This window comes from Pteropus alecto, unplaced genomic scaffold (assembly GCF_000325575.1).
Source record: "Pteropus alecto unplaced genomic scaffold, ASM32557v1 scaffold78, whole genome shotgun sequence".
Lineage (NCBI taxonomy): Eukaryota > Metazoa > Chordata > Mammalia > Chiroptera > Pteropodidae > Pteropus > Pteropus alecto.
Genome location: NW_006443124.1, coordinates 9,487,663 through 9,513,061, shown reverse-complemented (window position 1 = coordinate 9,513,061; position 25,399 = coordinate 9,487,663). Strand labels below are relative to the sequence as shown.

Genomic DNA, 25,399 nt, shown 5'->3' with positions numbered 1-25,399 from the left:
CCCTTTGCTTTTCTGATTCACAGAGTGTCATTGGGGTCAGTTCAGAAGAAACTCTTATTACCTGCCTGGAAATTGCCATGACATAATACAGTGAGAGGTGAACAGAATGTGTCTGAAGGGGGGATGTTGTCTACCCTGTACATGCATATATGCCGTAGGGGTAACATTTTAACTAGCAAGTCTATGGTCTCAGCTGTTGGCAATGGTGACTTTGCATTAGTGCAAAGTATTTTTTTACATTAACTCTCTTTATTGGTACAACCTAACCTGAATAGGTAGTTATGTTTCTTTTTTTTCCTCTTTTGTTGTAATATTGCTAGTTGGCAAATTTGCTGGATATTTTAGATTTCGTAATAGGAAAGAATTAAACTCACTTTGCAACTGATAAGTGTGTAGAGGTGATTGAGAAGGCCATATTTCATGGCATTAAAATAAATCAAATCTCTAAACTGTGATGGTTCTTTTGGACACATTTTGGACTTATAGTCTTGCTGGACTACTGCATGTGCAAGAACTGTAAGGCCCCAATTTTGGTTTGTCTTGCTTGCCAATTTATAATGTTGATTTAAAATGGCTTTCTTGTCATTTGACCAACTTCATTGTTTACTGTACTGTCTGTAGATTCTCTGACCATCATCATGACTCAGTGTCTTGTCTATTGTATTAGTTACTGACTATGTGGAAAAAAATTTTAATTGTAACACTCTTGAGTTTTCTTGGTTTATTTCACAAGCTTGTCCAAGATTTACTGAAAACTTTGCCGCAAATGTTCACCAAGACCCTGGAGACCCAGAGTGCCTTGGGTCCTGCACTTCAGGCTGCCTTTAAGCTGATGTCCCCAACTGGTGGTCGAATGTCTGTCTTTCAAACACAACTCCCAACTCTTGGAGTGGGAGCCCTGAAACCACGAGAGGAACCCAGTCAAAGGTCATCTGCTAAGGTTAGAAGGTCATCAAATTTATGATAAGATTTATGCTAGTGCTCTGTTCCTTTGACCACACAGCTTGTATGTTATGTGGTTTTCAGTTGAGAAGAGGAGAGAATTTAAGGAAATGGATAAAATGTTTCTCTTTTACGTAGATTTTTCTATTTTATTACATTATTTTCTACATGATTCACCTTTACCTTGTTTTTAGATCTTTAGGAGGCCACTAGCAATGCAGTCTGCTTTGATGAGACGGGGAGACTAAGAGAATATGCTTGCTAGGGACAAAGTAGAACCTGGATGACCAGTAAAAAGTAGTTGTAGTTCAGTATATTGACTGACATGGATGGCTTTTGAGCACCTCGTATGTATAAACTTAGTTCGAGATGTGTATTTCTCCAAAGATTATGAGAGTGAGATCATATAATGATTATGATATCTGTCCTGGAGTCAGTCTGCCTAAGTTCCACTGCTTTTTAGATGTGTGAGCTTAAATAGCTACTTAATTTCTTTGCCCCTCTGTTTTCTTATATTTATTAAGTGAAAGTAATGATAGTACCCTCTCTTAATGATAGTTGAAAGGACTAAATATATATTACATTTGAATTGTTTAAAACAGTTACCAGCATACTAAGCATTTAATAGATTATCAAAATTAGTATAATATATTTATTTTTTAAAAAGTAAAACAAAAAGAAAAAAAGGAAGGTTCATAAGCAATACATGTTCCTTTCTCACTGGAAAACTAGAAAATATTACAAAGCAAAAGAATTTTGTAGACTGCCCAAAGAAAATTAATACCTTGATATTTATAGATAGGTACTTAAATTTTATGACAATTTAATGATTTAAATTTTTTTCTTTTTGTAATTTATTATTAATAGGATATTCACTTGACACCATCCACTGACTTCTATAAGAAATTAGCCTTGGACTGTTCTGGTCAGCAGGTAGCCGTTGACTTATTCCTTCTCAGTGGACAGTATTCTGATTTAGCTTCATTGGGTAAGTTTTCCTAATGATTATTTTTCTCAAATGTCAAAATGATATCTGTATAATGGTATTCTAAATAGAGGATAAAGTGAAAGAAATTTTATTATCTTGGGAAAGTTAGTTTGGTCTATTATAAACCTTATAGCCTTCTACTCTAAACATTTATAATAGAGAAATTTCTATACTGCTACTTAAAGGAATTAAATTTTCTTTTTTGACAATGCCTTGGGAGATTACAGAAAGATTTATTTAAATGCCTGTAGTTACTTGGGTACAGTAATGGTAATTAATGGCAAAATTTAAAAGGAGGTATGTTCTCTTTCAGGTTGTATTTCTCGGTATTCAGCAGGTAGTGTTTATTTCTATCCCTCTTACCACCATCAGCACAACCCAGTCCAAGTACAAAAATTGCGGAAAGAACTACAGAGATACCTCACTCGGAAGATTGGCTTTGAGGCAGTCATGAGGATTCGGTGCACCAAAGGTGGGGGCACTTTATTTACATTAATAAAGGAGTAAGTGTTGCTTTTGATACCAGTAAATATATGTTTTCACCTAGTCTTATCTCATTAAATTTACTTTCTAAGATATTTTACTAACTGATGGAATATGCAATTAGGAATAAGAAAAAAATTTTTAAAAGGGGACTGTTGAATATACTAAAAACCACTGAACACTTGAAAACTGATTTTTTTTTTATAGTAAATGAATTATATCTCAATGAAAAAAGATCACATCCCCAAAGAAAATAAAGCATACTATTCATGGATTTTTATTCTACTTATTAAACAGTAGTAGTGGAAAATCTTATTTTTTTAAACAATTTTTTAAATTGTGGTAAAATATACATAGCATAAATTTACCGTTTTAACCATTTTAGCTATGCAGTTGAGTGGCATTAAACCCATTCTCATTGTGCAGCCATCACTACTATCCATCTCCAGATGTAGGAGATCTTTTAATATGTGCTCTTCTCATCCTGCACCTGCTACCAAATACAATGCCACCTGTTGCTTGGAAATAGTCTGTTTCAGAAAGCCTATGTCCAGTTTGTTTTCCTGGATAAATATTTTGTGGCTGCTAAATGATAAGTATTTTCTCATGAAAATGGGAAATTATATAATTCTGGATATTTCATTTGTCCATATTATCAACCTGGTTCTGATCTTTTGTTCAGATTTTAAAATATCATTGCTCAGGCATGCTACCCTAAACATGCCTGATCCCAGCAATCCCATCTGATTTTGGAAACTAAGCAGGGTCCAGCCTGGTTAGTACGTGGATGGGAGACTACCTAGGAAGACCAGATGCTGTAGGCGCAAAAATAAATAAATAAATAAATAAAAATCAAATATCATTGCTCTGTAAGAGAGTATGTAGCAATAATATTTTAAAGTGGAAAGATTATATGAAATATGTAGAAAAAAATAGATACCAAAAGCTAAAGATCTAGAAACCTGCCCACTAGATAAATGTTGAAATCTATTGGTCAAACCATGTGCCAAATGAAGTGATCTGTTATCCATTACTATAATAAAAATAAAAAGTGATTGAGTGAAACTGATATGGTATCAAGTAAATACTTGAAAGGTTGCCACATCCCCAAATAACTCATGGTATTAACATCATGCAAAACCAGGCAGTTACCGCAATAACCTTCTGTTTCTGCTTTCTTTTTTTTATAACAGCTTTATTGATATAAAATTTACATACCATACAATTCACCAATTTGAAATGTATAATTCAGTGGTTTTCAATATATTTACCACAATATTACCACAATGAATTTTAGAACATTTCCATCATCTCCAAAAGAAACCCTGTACTGATTAGCAGTCACTCATTCCCCACCCTCTCTACTCTCCCTCGCACAGCTCTGGCAGCTTTTGGAAACGCCAGTCTATTTTCAGTCTCTATTCTGGTTATTTCACATAAATGGTGGGGTCATACAATATGAGTCCCTTTGTGACTGGCTTCTTACACTTAGCAAAATGTTTTTAAGGTTAATATTGTAGCATCTATCAGTATTTCATTCCTTTTTTGCTTTTTTTTTTTTAAATATTTCATGTGTTTTTATTGCCCAGTAGTATTCCATTGTATAGATATACTTCATCTTGTTATCTGTTCATCAGTTGATGAGTATTTGGGTTGTTTCCACTTTTGAGACATTATGGATAATATTGCTACAAACATTTGTGTAGAGGTTTTGGGACATGTTTTTATTTCTCTTGGATGTATATCTGGGTCATAAGGTAACTGTATGTTTAACTTTAAGAAACTGCCAGAGTGTTTTCCACCACCTGCACCATTTTATATTCCCACTAACTGTGTGTTGAGGGTACTGATTTCTCCACATTCTTTTCAGTACTTGTCCTTTTTTATTTTAGCCATCCTGGTGGGGGTGATGTGATATCTTATTGAGGTTTTGACTTATATTTCTCTGTTGATGAATGACGAACATCTTTTCTGATGTTTAGTATATCTTCTTTGGAGAAATGTCTATTCAGATTATATTCCTGTTTTAAAATTTAATTTGTCTTTTTATTATTGAGTTGTAAAAGCTATTTATATAATTTTAGATACAAGGCCTCTATCAGGTATATGATTGGCAAAAATTTTTTCTACTTCATAGTTTTGCCTTTTTATTTAATATTCTTTGAAGCATAGTTGTTTTTGATTTGGTGGTGTTTCGTTTTTTCTTTTTCTGTTTATGCTTTTGGTGTTAGAGTATTAAACCATTGCTTAATCAAGGTTATGAAAATTTACACTTACAACGTCTCCTAAAAGTTTTATAGTTATACTGATATTTAAATCTTTGACGTACTTGAGTTAATTTTTGTCCTTGATTTGAGATAGATATTCAATTTCATTCTTCTGCATGTGGATATATAGTTGTCCCAGTACCATTTGTTGGAAAGACTATTTTTCCCCCATTGAATTGTCTTGGCACTATGTCCCCTTGCTGAAATCATTTGATCATAAATGTGAGAGTTCATTTCTGGATTCTGAATTTTATTCTTTTAATCTGTATGGCTGCCCTTATGTCTAGTACCAAACTGTCTTGATTAGTCTAATTTTCTAATAAGTTTGAAATTAGGAAGTATGAGTCCTCCCAGCTTTTTCTTTTTTTTTTTCCCAAAATTGTTGTGGTATTCTAGGTCCTTTGTGTTAATTTTAGGTTCAATTTGTTAACTTCTGCAAAGAAGCTAACTGAGATTTTGATAGGGATTGCATTTATTAATAGGTAGATCAATTTGGGAAATATTGCCATCTTAACAGTATTAAGTCTTCTCATCCATAAACATGGTTTGTGTTTACATTTATTTAGGTCTTCAATTTCTTTCAACAATGTTGTATAGTTTTTAAAGTTTTGTATTTTTTTCTTGAATTTATTCCTAAATATTTTTGATGCAATTGTAAATGGAATTTTTTTACATTTCATTGCTTCTTTATATAAATATAATTAATCCTTTGCATATTTATCTTATATCCTGCAGCCTTGCTGAACTTGTTTATTAATTCAAATAGTTTTTTTAGTGTTCGTTTTAAACGAACACTATTTGTTGTATCCCATTTATTCAAGATTGATAGATCTCAAAAATGATTATTTCTGCAGATATTGGCTGTAAATTAGTGGAAATGTACATCCTAAAGGATGGACATGTTAAAACTTTTTCTATTTGGCAGGACAGAAGCTATTTTATATGTATCTAACTTTGCATAAAGAGCTTGGGGGTCCACCAACAAACCAAGGTTTGCCTTCTTTCTAGAGTGCTTAATTTAATAATCTTTGTGGTTACTTGCTTAAGTTTTGCTTTTTCTTTTATGATAAATTTCATTACAAATGAAATAATATGCTCTTAGTAAAGTTAAAAAAAGGGCACAGTACAAAAAGATATAAAATAAAAAATCAAAATTAACATAGTATGTTCTATCTCAGTTTCTCATATGCCTTTGAAAAGTTTTCCCATGCATATATAAGCATATATTTTAGCCTTCAAATAAAAGCAATGGGAATTACATCTGGCTTCTTTTTAATTATACCATTCTATTTTTGTACATACAGATCTACATCCTTTTTTTTAATTATTACTGTTTTAAAATTGGTTTTTATTTTATAAGCAAAACATGCATCTGTTCTTATAAAGAGTAATAACATTGATATAGCTAAAGTCCCCTTGCATTAGCTCGTGTGTGCATGTACTTTCACTTTCATTCCAGCCTTACTCTTGTGTGCATATCAGGCTCTTCTATACATTTACATACTTCTTTACCTCTCCATGGAAAATATATATAGTGTATTAGCATAAATAACATTGTATGATTTTTCAGCAAGTTTTGAAGATCCATTAATACTAGTATTCAGTAGAATGTACAAATCAACAATTTAGTTATTTTCTTACTGATTGGCATTGAGGGTATTTCTGATTTCTTTTTTTATGACAAATGAAAACAATACTGCTTAATTTTTTTTTACACATATAATTTGGCACTTGAATAAGTGTATCTGTAGAATAAATTCATAGATATGGAATCACTAGGATCAAAGAAGTTTTCATTTAGAATTTTAGTAGATGTCAACTTATTCTCCAAAAAAGTTTTTGAAAATTTGAATCCTTATCTTTTAAGAAGATATCTGTTACCAACTTCCTCACCTTCACTAAATACTGTGTATAATCTAATACATTCTGCTTCCAGTTCCAATGTGTGGGTTGCTTTTCCCCACACCACCAAGCAGTTAGCTCAAGTCTGACACTATCTACCTGGAGATAGCATCAGACTCCATAGGTTAAAGGACTCAGTCTCTAAGACTCCTCCTCCCTCAGCTCCCGGCGTGCCCCATGTCCCCCCGTACCCCAGTCCACACGTGCACTGCAGAACCAATTCCAACTCCAGGGTATTAACTGTGGTTGTGACTGACTGAGTATAGATTGGGGGTTGCAGTGACCCCTCCTTGGTTTTCATTAATTTCTTAGAGTGGCTTTTAGAACTCAGAGAAACATTTTACTTACTAGATTACTGATTTATTGTTAAAAAGATATAACTCAGGAACAGCCAAATGGAAGAGATGTAAAGGGCAAGCAAGGTGGAGTGAAATGGAAAGGGCACAGAGCTTTTAGTCTCTTAGTGCTCCACCCTCCCTAAATATCCACCAACCCTGGAATTTTCTGAACTGCATCCTTTTGCGTTTTTATGGAGACTTCATTACATAGTCATGATTGATTAAATTTTTGGCCATTGGTGATTGATTCAACCTCTAGAGCCCCTCTCCCTGCCCTGTAGGTGGGGGGTAGCCAGTAAGTTGAAAGTTCTGATCTTCTAATCACATAGTTAGGTCTTCAGGCAACCAGTACCCATCCTTATGTTACGTAGGTGCTTTCCAAAAGTCACCTCATTAACATAGCAAAAGACACCCTTATCATTCCTTATTACTTGGGAAATTCTAAGGGTTTTAGGAGTTCTTTGCCAGAAATGGGCAAAGACCAAATATATATTATAAACCACAATATCACATCTAAACTTTTTTATTCTCTGCCAGTCTGATAAGTGACAAGGATAAAATATCAACATCCATATGTAGGTGTATATAAATCACTTTGATAAACTTTTCTTTTCTAGGTCTTTCCATCCATACTTTCCATGGGAACTTCTTTGTTCGGTCAACAGATTTACTGTCTTTGCCTAATGTAAACCCAGATGCTGGGTATGCAGTACAGATGTCAGTGGAAGAGAGTCTTACTGATACTCATTTGGTTTCCTTTCAGTCAGCACTCTTGTATACATCCAGCAAAGGTAAGTTGTTTTTTTTTATTGTGGCAAAAAACACATACATGAGATCTACCCTCTTGAGAAGTTTTTAAGTGTACAGTACAGTATTGCTAACTGTAAGAACAATATTGTAGCAGAGGTAAGTTTTTTGATTTAGTTACATATTCTATGACTTGTGATAACTCCCTCTTCTTTGGAGATACTCATTTCTATGAAGCCAAAAGAGTATTCCTGGCCTTAAGAGCTTTGTTGCTGTTCTTAGTGAAGTGAAGATGTTTAGTATTTATTTTACTTAACAGGTATTTGTTGAGAGTCTACTTAGTGTCAGGCACTGAAGTATGTTCAGATGATACAACAGTCAATAAAACTGAATTTAAAAAATCTTTTTCCTCATAGAGCTTAGTAGAGGAGACAGACAAGAGGATAAATAAGTAGAATAATAGTATGTTATATGGTGATAGTAATTGAGGAGAAATATAAAGCAGGTAAAGCATTTAGGAAGTGCTGAGAGGATGGTCTTTTATAGTGTAGCCAGGAGAGGCCTCACAGAAGTGATACTTGAGTTACATTTTAATGGAGCTCAAATAGATAGGAAATATTTTTTAAGGGTATAATTTGTTTATTAGTAATTTATTTATAATGTTTGACATAAAGATGATATGAAAGCCAGTTAAATTTATTTTTTTTATGATAAAGATTTACACTCACCTTCTAACTCTGCTTTACTTCCTTAAAAAAAAAGTTGCGGGAGTGTTTCTGTGCTATGTCTACTTACCCTCACAGCTTCTTAAATATAGAAAAAGTGTGTAATAAAGGCATTTGAATGAAAACCTTTAGTATTAGAGAAGTTCAGTTTTTTATTATGATTATAATTAATACAACATACCATAGATGTAAAAGTAGGAGAGATTTCTGTCTCTCGATGCCTTTTTTAAAAATTTGACAAAAGAACATCCTCATCCCTTTTCTGCTTATTGTTTTTCTTAACATTAAAAAAATTAATATATAATTTTGACATATGGTAAAGTCTACCATTTTAGTGTACAGTTCCACAAGCTTGACAAATGTATTGTGTAACCACCACTCCAGTCAAGATATCACAATCAATTCTGTTCTCCCAAAACCTCCTCATGTTTTTGTAGTCAACCTCTTTCCCATCTCCAGCCCCTGGCAACCATTGATGTTTTCTAACCCTGTAGTTTTGCTGTTGCAAGAATGTCATATAAATGGAGTTATACAGTAGATAATTTTTGTATCTGCCTTCTTTCACTTAGCATAGTGCATTCGAGATTCATCTGTGTTGCATCTACCAGTAGTTTGTTACTTTTTATTCCTAAGTAGTATTCCATTGTACCTCATTTGTTTATTCACTTTCAGATGAGGTCCATTTGGGTTGTTCTCAGTTTTTGGCAATTTCAAATTTAGCCACTGTAAACATATACATCCAGATTTTGTGTAAGCATAAGTTTTCATTTCACTTGGGTAAATACCTAGGAGACAGATTTCTAGGTTATATGTTGAGTGTATGTTTAACTTTTTAAGAACCTGCCAGACTGTTTCCAAAGTGGCTGTACCATTTTGCATTCTCACCAGCAGCATATGAAAGTTCCAGATGCTCTGCATTCTCACCAGCATCTGCTGTTTCAGTGTGTAGTTTTTGTTTGTTTTTGGTTTGAGGTTTTTGTTTTGTTCTGTTTTTAGCCATTTAAAGTATGATGGTATCTCTTTTGGTTTTATGTTTCCCTGATAACTAATGTTGGATATCTTTTCATATACTTATTGTTAGAAGTTTAGGTTGTTTTAATGTTTTGTTTTCATGTAAAATGATTATAATATTTATTCATGTACACAAGTTTTTGTCAATTTTAATAATTTCCCTAAGATGGATTTCTAGAATTAGAAATATAGGATGCAGAGATGAATTTTTTAGGAAAATCATGGTATTTCCAGATTGCTATTGAGAAAGATTTTGCCAATTTATGGTTTAATAAAGTGTCCTTTTCATTCCAGGCTCTGGTTTTGTATGGGTATAGTTGTTGCCAATGTGATAGACTAAACATCTTTTTTCTTTTAGTTAACATTGTTTTTATCTAGAACAAAAACTCAAAAATATTACCCTTTTTTTGCAGACAATATTCCTCTTTTTAAAGTAATTTGTATGTGCTCATAGGTACTTTCATTAGTCTTTATGCGTCAGTACAGGTTGTATTATGGGTATCATCTCTAATTTTTTCACTTATTCTTTTTCTTTGGTGTTCAGGGTCTTGCTGATCAGAAATTTTTAAAAGGTTGACATGATGTTTCATATTTGACGGTTCTCAGAAGGTTTTGATTTTTGTTTTTTGTATTTATTGGTTTTTGTTGTTGTGGGTATATTACCAAAGAGAAAGTATTGTGACTGTTAGTTTCTTTTAAATATTTTTAAAACGAACAAACAAAATGCATGGCCTTTTGCTACCCAAAGAATATATATTCATCACATGACAACCAGACTCTACAAGTAAGATTGTTCAGAGATAATCACTGTCAACATTTTGGTTTCCATAGTTCAAGATTTTTTTTCCACCACGTGAATGTGTGTGTGTGTGTGTGTGTGTATTAAAAATTTTTATTACAAAAAAATAACAAAAATGTTCAGAAAAGAGATTTTTTTTAAAAAGCTCGCAAGTACCATCATTTGAATACGATCCCTGTTGTCTTTTCAGTAATAACTCGAATTTGCGGTAAATAAAAGAAATAAAGCTTTAGAGTTTTCACATTAAAGTTTTGATAGTATCTCTACTTGCTATATAACTGTATTTGGTGCTAAATTGAAAAGAAGTGACTTTTTTCCAAGTGATTTTAATATAAACTTTTAAAATATAGTTGTCTCTTACTATCATTTATGTGCTTTCCTTAAAGGTGAAAGAAGAATTCGTGTTCATACTTTGTGTTTGCCAGTAGTTTCAACTCTGAATGAAGTCTTCCTTGGAGCTGATGTTCAAGCAATTTCAGGGTTATTGGCCAATATGGGTAAGAATCGTTATCACCTATTTGAAATATTTTGCAAGTAATAACATTAGAAAACTCCACAATTTTTTCTTTAAATAATTAACTTTAAGGGTTTCAGTGTTTTGGATCTCATGCATGCCTGCTAAGTAACTATTTGAATAAAGGATCTACTGCAGATAGCCTTATTTTTTTATATTTAAACAGCTTTATTGAGATATATATATATACCATATCACTTAACCCTTAAGTGTACAATTCTATTATTTTTAATATATTTGTAGAGTTGTGTGGCCATCACCTCAATCTAATCTTAGGACATTTCTATCACCCCAAAAAGAACCTCATCCCCATTAACAGTTGACTGTCTACTTCTTCCTCCTTTCCTCTTTGGCCTTAGACAACTACTAAACTGCTTTCTGTATCATAATCTGCCTACTATGGACTTAAATAACCATCTTTATTTAATGTTTAATATTAGTGGTTAGTAGCTTTTTTTTATGAGCTCTGTAAGTTTGATTACAAAAGAGCTTGTACTCTAAAGATTATTAGACTTGGAGTTCTGGAATTTGGGATTGAAAACCAGTTTACTGTCACATGTAAGTTTGCAGCCTTTGCCAGATAACATGGGCTAACAGAAATTTTACTAATATCTTCATATCTTTATTTCCATATCAGATATAGTTGCCTTCTTGATTTTTTTTGGTCCCTTTCTCAAATAGAGCTTAACATCACTTCGGTTCTTGCCCTTTTTATCCTTCAGGGAAGAGTGCTAGGGGGTCCATTTGCTTCAAACTCAAATTTATCTATAATTGGAATATTTATCCATTTTCTTGAATTTCTTACTGGGAATTTTTTCTTTATTGGAGCTTGGTAAAGGGTCCAACCCCATGTTAGTGTCATGTTGTTAAAAGTTAAAGATTGTGACTGAAGAAATTTGAGTTTCACTGCCTTTATTTTTTTTGTGGTTGAACTAATACTTTTGATAGCATATAATCATTATGGTTTTTATTATTATCAACAACTGTGTTTTCACAACAGTTTGCTTCACTGTTACTAAATTTGATTGATCCCAATATGCACATTTTTTCACATTTTATCAAAATCTTTAAAATCAGGAATTTCTTAAATTTATGAAGTCTTGAAGTTACTGTTGAGCAGGTAATAGTAGTCTTCATTTTTTCTTGCCTATGTACAAATTTGGTCATAACAGTTAATGACATCAATTCATTGAGTGTATTTTTGGTACTACATGAATTGAATTTAGTTGTAGTTTCAGAAGTTTTCAAAACAAGTAGTGTTTTTAGTATTAAAATTTTTCTAGTGTGCAGAATGCATATAAACAGAGTGGCATGATAGATGATGGAAATCATCTAAATCTCTAAGAACTCTTTTAATAAATACAAGATAAAAATTCTCTGTTAAGAAAGCATGTATGTTTAATTACAGTTTTTCTCAGTAGTATACAAAATAAAATGATGGATTAAAATTAATAACACTTCAGATTCTGTGAAATAGTTTTCCATTTTACACATAAGGAAACTGAGGCTTATGAAGGTTAATTGCCAAATTGTCATACAGCTAGGAATTAGAAGAGCAGCATTTCAACAGAGATTGGTTTGATTCTCCAAAATATGTGCTTTTAACTGCTATGTTTGGCTCCTTGTGTACGTAATAAATTGGAGAGAGAACTTATATAATTAACGAACTTACTTTTTCTATTCTTAACATTGGAGTAGTTGTGTCTAATTTTTCTTTTGTCTCTATCCCCACTTCTATTAGCTGTTGACAGGTCTGTGACTGCCAGTCTGAGTGATGCTCGGGACGCCCTAGTGAATGCCGTCATAGACTCTCTTTCAGCTTATCGTTCTTCAGTCCTAAGTAACCACCAGCCTGGACTCATGGTTCCTTTTTCTTTGCGGCTTTTTCCACTCTTTGTGTTAGCTCTCCTTAAACAGGTAAGAGAATCAAAACCAGAAACTAACAGTGAAGATGTCAAAAAGCCAAAATTTTTATCCTGTGAACTCCCCTAAACATCGTATATATAACTTTCTGCCAGCTAAATTTTCTGAGAGCAGGGACAGAAACTCTTAATGGAACTTTGGAAGGATTTGTAACTAAAAGTTACAAAATACTGATTTAAAGTATGTCCCTGGTTTGTAAGAGATGCTAAGTATTCACTGATATTTTCAAAGAGGCAAATGATAATCAGTTTTCTAGTTTTCTAAAACAAGAACTGTATATTTTGTTGCTGGACAAGAAGTTACACATGAGACTCTTCTTTTGGCCCTTTTCCTGTTCCCTGCAATATTTCAGCTACATTCTACTTCTTAATCTTAGATATGCCTTCTCATACCTGTCTGCCTGTTTCCATAGCCTACATTGCACCTTCCTATCCTTGTCTTTGAGCTCAAATGTTATCTCTCTGGCATTTGCCTTTCTTTCTATGGTCCTGTAGCTGTTTATGCATGTATTTATTTACACTTTTTCTTTTGATACCTTTTTATCTCCTTTGCCTGCCCTTTGCCCCTACGCCTGACTCTCCAAAAAAGAAAGAAAATTTTATTTTTCCAGTGTCCAAAATATAATGCCCAAGCTTGTAGACTCAGGATAACATTCCCTTATAACATTTTATTTAAAAGCTCATGTTAATAAATCACCTAGGGAATCTTCCCAGATTCCAGAATTGATCAAGGACTGCTGGATCTTGTCAATTTGTATACTTTTCTGAAATCTGAGATCAACCCGTCTGGTGTATGTTGTCTCACCCGGTGAAAAGGGCAACCTATTAGGAATGGCTTTTGAATCTACTTCTAGTTTCTCCAACTCAAATTATATGATTCCATTTTTGAATATAGTATAAATACAGTATAAATTCACAGAGATTACATAAATATTTAAATTTTAACATTTAAAAATCTAAGTTCTTCCATCTTCAGGTGGAAAGACCATTGACATATCACATATTTAATATTTAATTCTCCCTTACTAGGATTTTTGTCTTTTTCCTTCACTTCAGCACCAAGAACAGTTCCTACTACATAGTAGGCACTCAGTAAATATTTTCTGAGTGAAAAAATGGAACTTTTCTTTCATTTCCCACACTATTCTTTCTTCTTTTAGTGACTGCCCACATACCAATTTAAAATATCTTAAGAGCCTTTTCTTTATAATCAATGCATTTGTTTTAAAGCATAATTTTATTACTGTTATCTCTCTGCCTCTTTCTATTTTTTTCCATTAATAGGAATGCTTAAAACTTTACCTCAAAACTTCATTATTCTCCATGAAGCTAATATACCAGTTAAAACTCACAATTACTTATTAACTCTATTCTAAGTAGTTGTCCTCATTTATATTATTATTTTTCCTGGTTGACATGTAAGCTTTGTTCCGTTGTTTAATCTCTCTAAATGTGGGAGAAATAAGTATAGTTAACCGTTAACCACCATTAATCATTACTCAACATTTATAGAACATTTAGATCTTTGGTTCTTCATATGTGTATTTAGTTTGTCATCTGTGGTAATCTTTATTCTTGTGATGATGTTTGTTTTTACATCACTATTACTGTATGGTAGATAGAGTGTTTAGATCTATTTTACTGATAAGGAAACAGACTTCAGAGAGATCAAAATGACTTTGCCATGGTTAGATAGTTAATTTCTCAAGACTTTTACAAGGAAATATGGCCGCAATTTAATAGATGTGTATGACTTCTTAAAAGATACTTTTCAAAGAATAACAGTAAATTTGCTAATTCTGTCAGAAGATGTTCTTTTAACAACTGATATTTGCAAAGTTTTATATGTATTTGTTAAATATCTTTTATTTTTGGATGGAAGATATTTTGTTTGTTTGTTTATTTACAGAAATCATTCCAGACTGGGACAAATGCACGTCTAGATGAACGCATTTTTGCTATGTGTCAAGTGAAAAACCAGCCCTTGATTTACCTTATGCTCACAACTCATCCCAGTTTGTATAGAATTGACAATCTCTCAGATGAGGTAAAATTGATTCTTTTTTTTAGTATTTTTTACTTGAAGATTTGTAAGCTTAATTATATTGAATCCATTGTAGAAACGAGGAAAGATTTGTGTTTTAAAACTTTTTATTTATTGCTTTGCTAGTTCTGTGGGAAAAAAATTTTGATTTTGGGAAGCTCCTTAAAATAGTACCTTTATTTAAGTTCCCTAAGACATATCTATAGAGTAGATCTAAGTAAATGAAGAGATTATCAGGTTGACCAGAACAACCTATGATTTATTTGTTTAAATAAATTGATCCGAAAGGAGTATCCTATGAGTGAAATTACATGAAACACCACAGGTCAGTGCTTAGTGTAATAGTGTTCTTGAATTAAAGAAAGTATATTTATCTAAGTTGTAACATTATTTGCCTTTGGTAGGAAATTTACCTGAATTAAAGTCCCAAGCACGAAAGTGTGAAATCATAATCTTTCTTTCTAAAATTGTGATTAAGTTAGGATATATATGAGGGAAGTAATATTTTGGTTAAAAACCTTTCAGAGTTTAAAGAATTTAAGATGTCTTACATATACAAAGGAGAAATTGCCTATGAAATTTGAGGTAAAAATTTTGCAAATGAAAACTGTTAAGAACATTATTAGTTCCTATGACAGAAATAATAACTCAAGATTAATTCTGTGTTTGAGAAGTTCAACTAATTGGGCCTACCTTGTCCTCACATTAAAAAATGGCAAATTAACATAAAAATATAAATGTAATATATTTTATGTTTATAATATGAAAACCACCAGAAAGAAGAAAAAGAAATCACTCATATTTACACCCAAAGACAAGTACTAATAGCATATCAGTTTGTATTTATCAGGATTCTTGGTTGCAAATAAGCTTAGGAAAGAAAGGGGACTCAAGAACAAACCACAGAAAAGGCTAGGGTAGAGCTAGACTCAGATGTAGCTCAGATTCCGACTGACTTTGCATTGCCTCATTCTTTCAGTCTTCTCTGTAAGACTAGCCACTGATAGCTTCCTTTCTTTACCACCAGAGAAAGATGAGTTTTCTTAGTTCACAATTATAATCAATTTCTGGCCTTAATAAATAAATGTGAAATTGGAGAGAACTATTCAAATCTAATTTGAATAGGCTTTTATTCCTCTCTCAGAATGTGCACATGAGTCAAGCCATGCATTCAGCCATTATTATTAACTCTAATTAAATTCCATACTTTATTTGGATCTCACTGTCATTTATCTAAGATACATGGATATTGATTGCATTTATTGTATTAATTTTTAAAATAATAGAAGTTAATTTGGCTTTATTGAGATTCACAGTAGCTTTGTTTAGATAAATGATGTTTTTTCATTTTTATATTTAAATATGAATAATTATGTAAAAAAGTTTTGATTGATTGTGACTCTATATGACCTGTATCTAAAAGCTTTAATCTTCTGTTTAATTCCTCAGGGAGCTCTCAACATCAATGATCGCACCATACCTCAGCCACCTATTCTTCAGCTTTCAGTGGAGAAGCTGAGCAGGGATGGAGCTTTTCTCATGGATGCAGGCTCTGTGAGTAGTCTGATCCAATCCTTCTCTCTGCAGACTACTGTACCTTCATTCCTCTTAGTACCTTTCTTCCCGAGATTATTTGTTATTTAATTTATATATTTTTGTATTAGCCACCTTCTCCTTCCATAGCTGCCTTTTAAACCAAGCATAAAACATCTCATTTTGGTAAAGAGTAGTTATTGTTAGTTCAGTTGAAGGCTCTACAGTCTCACTAAACTTACTCAGCATTTTGATTTTTTAAAACACCCTCAGTGGTAAAGGTGAGTCATTAGCTCACTCTTATGCTACAGTTCAAAATAATTTTCTTCCTGTCCTCCAGGTACTGATGCTTTGGGTTGGAAAAAATTGTGGACAGAATTTTCTTAGCCAAGTTCTAGGAGTTCAAAACTATGCATCAATTCCACAGACTATGGTAAGACTGTATTATTATAGTGATTGTAGTAGACTTAAAGGGCATTTCAAATTTGGCAAAAACATGAATAGCCCATTTTGAAATCATAGCATAATACTAAAAGTTTTGCCAAAAAAAGTGTTCCCATAGATTGTTTCTCTTTCAATTGAAAATAACGCATTTTTTGTTTTAAAAGCATATTGTACATTTTCTTTTGCATCATGGATTACTCTTTTATTAATATTTTTTTATTTTTTAATTTTAGTTGACATACAATATTATATTAGTTTCAGGTGTACAACATTGTGATTATTTATATAACTTAAGAAGTGATCACCCTGATGACTTATCTGTTCTTTTGTGTCTGTGACAGTACATTATTTTACAGAGGAAATAATGAATTTAGTTGATGGCAAAAAAAAATTATAATAAGTTGCTCCAACTGGCATTAGGGTTATGGCTATTTTTGTTTTTGTGTTTTGGGCACATATTTTCATTGTTCTTTGGCAGGATCCTTTAACTGCTGTTGGATTAAGAACTAAGCTAATTGCCACACAAGCAAATGACTTGTGATCATAATCAGTTGGATTAGTATTGATTATTGAAGAAAGTGAGAATAGACTATCACGAGCTCTGTGACCTTGGACAAGTAATTAACAGCCTCATTTGTAAAATAAGAATGCTATTGTGCATGGAGGAGCAACTGAATTAATCCATGAGAAAGCTTTTGTTAAAAGTATATAGCATTTGGATAGTTTCGAATTTTAGAGTTAGAATTAATTACAACATGGGCTTTTGTAGTCCCTACTATTAGTTTGTCACCAACTTTGGAATATGTGTTTTATGTCAGCATTTTTCCCACATTTATGGGTTTAATTTCATTCATAGAAGCCATTAAGAGAATTTTATATTTAAAAGACATATATGTCGGGATTATAGCTAGGATTAGCACTAGCCTTCAGGCTTTGAGTAAAACTGCTGGTTATTGATTGACTCAACATTTTAAGCAATGAAGAGATAAGAAATTGTCATATTTGTAACAACTACCTGAATGAATCATTTAATTCTAGATGTCATAATAAAATGAAGCGAAGAGTTAGGATGTTAGATCAGGGCTCAGCAAACTATGTCCACGGGGCCCTGCCACCTGTTTTTGTGAATAAAGTTTTATTGGAACATATCCATGTCTATTCACTTATATATCTCTGGCTACTTTAGTAGAACACAGCAGAGTTGAGTAGTTGCAACAGAGACCAAATGACCTGCAAGCCTAAAGTATTTACTGTCAGGCCTTTTAAGAATTTTGCCCACCCCTTACTAGAAAACTGTGATATGCAGAATTTCAAGCTCCTCCCTATACTTCCTAAATCAAAATCTGCAGTTTAGCAAGATCCCCATGCGATTCATTTACAGTAGTCTCCCTTATCTATGGTTTCACTCTCTCTGGTTTCAGTTACCCACAGTCAACTGTGGTCTGAAAATACTTAAAAATCCAGAAATAAATAATTTATAAGTTTTAAATTATGTACTGTTTTTAGTAATGTGATGAAATCCTGTGCCATCCCACTCCATGGCCTGGAATGTGAATCTTCTCTTTTCTAGTGTATCTCCATACTGTCATATGTCACCTGCCCATTAGTAGCTGTCACTTAGTAGCTGTCTCAGTTATCAAATAGTCTGTCAGGGTATCAGAGGGTTTGTGTTCAAGTAGCCCATTTTTTTCCTTAATGGCCCAAAACGGAAAGAGTAGTGATGCTGGCATCAGATATGCCAAAGAGAAGCCATGAAGTGCTTTCTTTAAGTGAAAAGGTATGTATGTATGTATAGGAAACAAATATAGTATATATAGGGTTTGGTACTATCCATGGTTTTAGGCATTAACTGGGGATCTTGGACTGTATTTCCCATGGATGAGAGGGGGACTACTGTACATGACAAAGTTTGAGAATCATTATAGATGATACATTACCTATATGGGTAGAGTAAATTGGATGTTGCTGGTTTTTGTTTAATAGACAGACCTTCCGGAACTTGATACACCAGAATCTGCCAGAACAATAGCTTTCGTCTCTTGGCTTAGAGAGCAGAGACCATTTTTCCCAATATTTTATGTAATAAGGTGAGTTGAATTTTTCATTTGCTAATAGTGAAACAATTTGGCCTTGCAAGGACCTGTTTTGAGTCAAAGATATGTGACTTGTTGCTTAAGCAAACCCTTTAGAAAAATATAGAAAAAAAGAAAAAATTTTAAACAATACTAAATTATGCTTTACATCCAGTTATTAGTAAAAAGTATGTCAAAAGACTTGTGACAAATCCACTGTTTATTTTACCATCACATTTTATCTAATGTATATAAATACGTTTTTTTATTCCTAAGGGATGAGAGTCCAATGAAAGCAAACTTCCTTCAAAACATGGTAGAAGACAGAACAGAATCTGCATTATCATATTATGAATTTCTTTTGCACATACAACAGCAAGTGAATAAATGAACAAATGAAGATATTTGACTTGGTTATTTCTAAGGAAAGTCACAATAATGCAGAACACCTGAGAATGTATCATACCTTCCTTTTCTATTAGGTTTGTGGACTGATGTGATGATTATATGTTCTCACTGTGATTTCAACAACCTATAGCAAATAAAGGACCACAGCAAAGAATCAAACATGCAACTCTGAAATACTGTATTTTTCAAATCAAAATATATCTACATATGATGGGATACCTTTTTTTCTTTGCCAATTATGTTTGAGTTCTGGATTGAAATAAGATGAGACAATATTGCAGAGGCAAAGTACATTTTGTAAAATAAAGACTTCTGTGTTCCAAATGTATATTTCTCATTTTTTCCTGAATTTTTGGCTGCTACATTTAAAACCTCACAAGACTAAGTGTTGCAGGGAAGTTACAAATCTATTGATAATGATCCTTCTAAAATAAAAAAGTTACATAAGTATGTAGAAAAACTAGAATCCATCCCCCACATCTTTTTTTTTTTCTTATTTAAGGAAGAAAAAGGATCATGTTAACTAAAACTAGAGTAAACAAACTAGCTTGAGAAGAATATGAGATAATATAGTCAAGCTGTAACATCTGTCAGTATTCTCTATACTTGAAGAACAAAGTCACCTTGATTTGAAGTGAAAACTAAGTAGTTTTCTGATTTGACTGCAAAAGACTTGAACACACTATCGCATTCTACAGTGAAAAGAATCTGAGTTGTCTTCATTAAAAATATTGGGACTGGCAATGATAATAGGGAGATGAAAAGCTAGTTGTCTTGATCCTTCAAGTGGGATTTTTTTGGTACATTTCTGCTCTGTGATATGTAATCAAAGTGTTATATTGGAGAAATGAAGATAAATGAAAGAAATTAAAGTTTTCTTAAATGCTGTCTCAAATGCATCAGTAACATTTTTCTAAGGATTTTAATAATTGAAAGCCGCTCATAAAATGTTTATTCTTGGGTCTTAAAACTTATTAAAGCATGAATGCTGCTGTTTGATTTGATGGATATTAAGATTACACAAATCCAGTATATTGAATTTATGAAAGAAACTTGATTTCTGAACATTGTCAAGAGACTCTGTTTTTGATTCAGCCAGAGAAATGTTATCGTCAAAACCATTAAGTGAATTTTGTTTACAAATAGATAAATTATACATCTGTATACATGAAGTGCTGTGATGGAATATCTTTAAAAGTTTGTCCCAGTTTTCACAGATGCATCTTGTCTTGTATGAACTTCTTAAAGATGTTCTTGTGTAATACTTGATGAAAAGATTATTTCTTTGCTTTAATGGGTTAGGAAAATGTGTTTACAATCTCGATCTCATATGATCATCATTGAAATAATAACTTTCAGGTTTACATCAATATGAGCTGACTTTAACTGAGTTGTTCTGGGATAGGGAAGAAGCAGATCCCACTAGAAGATACACTACTGCTTGTCAGCTGGATCAGAATAATTGTTTGTGTTTTATAAAGATATCATCTCCCTTAAGCAGTGTTAAGGTTTATTTTCAGTATGCAAGTGGTATATTGAACTGGAAATATTCTTGAAAGCTGCTTCATTTATTAGGAAGCAATTTTCAAAGTATGGCTAATTTGTATTTTCCCCTCTTTTAAAGAAACAGTCATTATTATGCACTGATGTTTCTTAAAATAACTAAAATTCTCTTCTTAATGTGAATTTTAAAAGTTGATATTTGTAGGTCCTTTCTTAATGGTAGTAAAGAATCTTCCAGAGGGAAAAGTTTGTGCTTCTAGGGACAATAATCTTCCTTGTGCCTCACTTCATCCCTAAGTGGGTGTGACTCTTGTTATTACTACATGCTTTGTTAGACTATTTCACAAATTTACTTTTAAAATTTTACTTTAAAAGATTATTTTAGATATTGTGTAACATGTGCAATCCAGAATTATTTTATAATAGCCAGGTCATAAAAGAAAAATAACTTTAAGATTCACAATATTTGTTCTCTGGATAATGAGGGAATGAATGAACCTTGTGGAGATATCGATATTAAGCAATTATTTTTTGCAATATTGAACGTGTTTTTTTAGTTCGATTTTTTTTTTTTTTTTTTGCAGTAGGGCACTACCTGCTATCTCATCTTTATTACTTTTTTATGTAAAGCAACTAATATTTACACTGTTATTTTTTTTTATTGTAGTTGTAAATTATGAAAGATCCTTGAATTTTCTACAGATCTACAAATACTAAAGTAACAGACAAGGGCAATCTTGGTATTTAAATCTGAGCATGGCAGTTCTACCATAAAAAGTACTCTATTTTTCTAATTTCTAGGATTTTTAAAATAACATTTCTGTAAGTCCGACATATTAATATTCACTCAAGTTCTACCATTGATTTTAGTTTGCATATATTTTGTTTTAATTTAATGTATTGAGTCTAATAGACTGTTTTACAATAATTAGAATAAAAGAGTTATTTCTTCTAATCAAAGATGCATAACAGCTATTATCTAGGGGACCATCAAATGTGATTTCAAGATTTTGTTAACTATTACAAATATAATCCTTATATGGAAATTTTAATTTTGTAAAGTAGTGTATAATATTATAACATTAAATTCTTGTTCTCAAATTCAAATATGTATTGATCTTCAACGTGCTGTTAAATCTTGCTACTCTGAAATGTTAGAGACAAGATTTGTCTTCCTTTCTACAGTTTGTAATTTTCACTGTTTTATTCCTGTAAAAGAAAAATCATTTGTAACCCATGAAAAATAATTGTTTCAACTGTGCTAACTTATCAATTTGGCTATTCAATAAAGTTAATTGAAAGAACATACAGTGACTAGTTATTTAAAGTGATAAGAATAACTTGCCAATCAGTGAGTAGGGTGCATCCAGGTTGTCAGTGATAAACTATTGCCGAAGATGTTTTAAATCTAAGTCTGTGTCTAAGAGTTTAGAAACCGAATTCTTGATGCTCACTCCTTAAGGCTAGCTGGTTTTAAAATTCTAGATGAAAAGTTTTTTGTTCTAAATATGTTTAACATACTACTTGTCTTCTGGACCCTTTTGTTATTGGTAAAATGCGTACTGTCAGTCTAATTGTTTATTTGAAAATAATTTATCTTTTAAGATTTTTCTTTTATCCTTATTCTATAGTTTTACTACTCTGAGTTTATTGTTAATCCTGCTCGTTTTTCAGAGCACTGTTTAATCCAAAAATCCTTGTCCATCTTCAATTGTGGAAAATTCTCAGCTACTTTATATGTATTTTTTTTTTAATTTTTTAAAGTTTAAGTGTAAGTGACATACAAAGCTCTTTAAATATTTGCTTCTCTTTCATTCGCTCTATTTTTTTACCTTTGGAATTCTTACAAAATGTACGGTTTCACTGATTTGTGACTATGTCCAGATTTGAGTTTAATCTTACCTATTGAATTTTATACTTATCTATCGCATAACTACATTTTTCAATTCCAAGATTGATTTTTATATCCATCTGTTTATTTCTGCTGTTTTTGTTCAATAATGTATTAAAACGTCTATAAAATTATTTCCAGAATGAATTCCAATTTTTAATTTGGCTATATTTAAATGTATATCTTCACATTCGTTAGAATTTGGGTTTGTAGGCTCATTTGAGAGGGAGGGTTTTCATTTTTGTTTTAGCTCATCTCACTCTGTCAGTACTTTCCCCCTCCCTATCTATGGGTTTTTTAGCTGCACTTCTTGGCCCCTTCCCCAAAACTAGCACTTAATGGTGGTGTTTTAGAGCCCCAGTCTTGCAATGATTTGGGGATATCACCATTTCAGTCACCACCAGTGGGAAGTCTAGTTGTTTGCCCTCTCTTCTGCCTCCTTACAAAGTTGAAGTCCAAGGCTATGTAAGTCAATAGCAAATGATTTTAAAATATTTTTGGAGGGAGGGCAGATAAGTAGTGAGTTTGGCCTATTCGTCCCTGTGTCATATGGAGCACTTTGAGTGCCACTTACCCATAGAATGTGCTACCATTGCCTGCTTCTGGACCTACAGCCCAATAGGCACCAAACTTCAGCTCCACAATACTTTGTGTTTCCAATACTTTGGTCTGCTGAGATGTTTCTCTTGTTTTTGAGTCCATCAGTTTTTCTCCTTTATATTTTCAACTGTTAACTGTTATTGCTGTGTGGAGTGGAGAGGGGCCCAAGTGTGAACTTACTGCCTAAATTTAATCCCAGAAACTGAATTCTAGTTTTATCTCCTGTCAATCTGTTCAGCTTTGTACCTGCAGTTTATTAATAAAGTATTAATATTAGCCTACTTAATGCTAGGATCTAATAAAAATTATATGTAAAACTCATTGAAAATGCCAAGTTTGAACACTTCTTCTAAAAGAGAAATTTCTGCAACTATTCAGGTAACTTTAACCTAGTGCTCTCATTGCTAGGTTTGGGGAAAAGTGGTAAAAAAAAAAGGATGGGTTTGCCGTTATAAAGTCTATAGTGAGGGAGATAGAAATTAATACAAGAATTGTAAGAGTGCATATAATTTATCAAAGAATCACATGTACCATTGAGAAATACTAGGACATTCAATTAATAAACTACAAGAACCCCACAGGGAAATGGTTTCCCAGAAATAAGTGTGTAATATGAAATCTTGACACTTTTCTTACTTGACTAAATGAGCCATCATACATAAACACACCTATCTGAAGAACCCAAATTTTCATTTGGCTTGTATAGACTCTCAAATAAATAAGATTTTGTTTATCCTTAAACTTATTTGATCTGAACTCATCAGGATTGTATCGCATCAAGTTCTGCACATTTGTTACTACTTAGCAATGATTCGAACTGTAGAATTTTTAAAAAGACTATGGTCCTCAGAGATGTAGATCTCTACACATATGCAGGAGAATATCTTCTAATGCTTTAAAATTGTTAACTATGGTATGTCCCTGGGATTTAGCTTTCATCCAATCAAGGGGGAAATTTCAGTGTTTATACTTGAGTTCCTTATGTTGTCGAATTCAAAAGATAAGTTGTCTTTTTGTATACTTTTTCCCTCAAACTATCTAGGACAGGATTGATGATTAACAGTTAAATATGGTATTTTATAACCTTCTGAGAGGGGTTTCACATGTCTCCTGATTTTGAGCATGATTATGTAGCCGGCTTCATTGCAGGGGGCGCACTAGGGGGCTTCAATCTCTGAGTTGAGAGATTCAATTCCTTCATTCATTTACTCATTTTCTTAGTCATTACTGAGTCCCACCGCTGCATTTGCAGTTCCTAGGCACTTTGTTTTTGTGGGCTCCTTCCTCCGTAAAAGCTAATTTATATATTATGACTGTGTTGATATATGGATGCCTATAATCCAGCCTGGATTCATTATTATATATTAATTACTATTACATATTTTCCCCCAATTTTAAAAGAGGTTAAAAACATTTTCTTGGTTCCCTAAGACTATCGTGGACCCTCAACACTGCCTAATGGATAAGTCGGTCCTGCTGAGCATTCACACTGTTCTAGGAGTTGCAGCCTTGAACAAAATACATTGCTTGTCTTCATGGAGCTTGCATTCCAGCAAGAAATAGACACTAAACAAAATAAGTATGTTTAGCTTGCGAGTAGGTTAAGGAGAAAAATAAGGCAGATGAAGAGAATAGGTATTAGACTTACTGGGGTGATCACTTCATAAGTTGTATAAATGTCTACTATGTTGTACACCTGAAACGGATCTAAGATTGTATGTGAACTGTAATTGAAATTTTAAAATTATTTTTTAAAAAAGAGAAGAGGGAGTGTAGAGAGGGGGTGGTGACAATTTAAATAGAATGAACTGGGAAAGTTTCCCTGGCAAAATCTTGAACAAAGACGTAAGGAAAGCCCGGAACAACCAACCAGGCCTGTTTGGGAGACGAGCGGTTGAGGATGAGGAATCAGCACCAAGAAGAGATCCCAAATGCCACGCTTCCTAAAGCGTCGCTTCCGGAGTTACGTAATTACCGAGGCCTAGAAGCGAGACCACAGAAGGTCAATGGAAACAAGTACCTGCCGTTGCAACCGCCATTTTGCTTTCTGGCACCAATCTGAGATGAGTGTACTCCTCGCTCTCATCTCTTTTCTGTTGGTCAGGCTAGGTGCCGACTTTCTTCACTTCCGAATGGGCAGTAGCGGGGCCTGGTGGAGGCGGGAGAGGAGCGGCCCGTGGGGGAGAAAATGTGAGTATCCCGCTCTGCCCTCATTCAAGATGGCGGCGCAAGCCTCCGCTCGCTCCCATCAGGTGGCGCGCATGTT

General features: G+C 33.0%; 1 protein-coding gene across 2 annotated transcripts in view; it reads left to right on the top strand.

Annotated features, from left to right (window-relative positions):
- Nucleotides 1-21,948, top strand: part of SEC24A (SEC24 homolog A, COPII coat complex component) — a 57,723-nt gene extending 35,775 nt beyond the window's left edge. Inside the window, exons 13-23 of one of the 2 annotated variants that reach the window (XM_006923117.3) lie at nt 734-940; nt 1,810-1,930; nt 2,244-2,402; nt 7,538-7,711; nt 10,589-10,699; nt 12,458-12,633; nt 14,548-14,685; nt 16,132-16,236; nt 16,556-16,648; nt 18,643-18,746; nt 19,008-21,948. In XM_006923117.3, the coding sequence (XP_006923179.1) occupies nt 734-940; nt 1,810-1,930; nt 2,244-2,402; nt 7,538-7,711; nt 10,589-10,699; nt 12,458-12,633; nt 14,548-14,685; nt 16,132-16,236; nt 16,556-16,648; nt 18,643-18,746; nt 19,008-19,122 (1,503 nt within the window). In that variant the 3' untranslated portion in view covers nt 19,123-21,948. Of the gene's footprint in view, nt 1-23; nt 637-733; nt 941-1,809; nt 1,931-2,243; nt 2,403-7,537; nt 7,712-10,588; nt 10,700-12,457; nt 12,634-14,547; nt 14,686-16,131; nt 16,237-16,555; nt 16,649-18,642; nt 18,747-19,007 lie in introns of those variants that run through there. The other variant, XM_015598132.2, reaches the window with a different exon arrangement.
- Nucleotides 21,949-25,399: the final 3,451 nt, after the last annotated feature.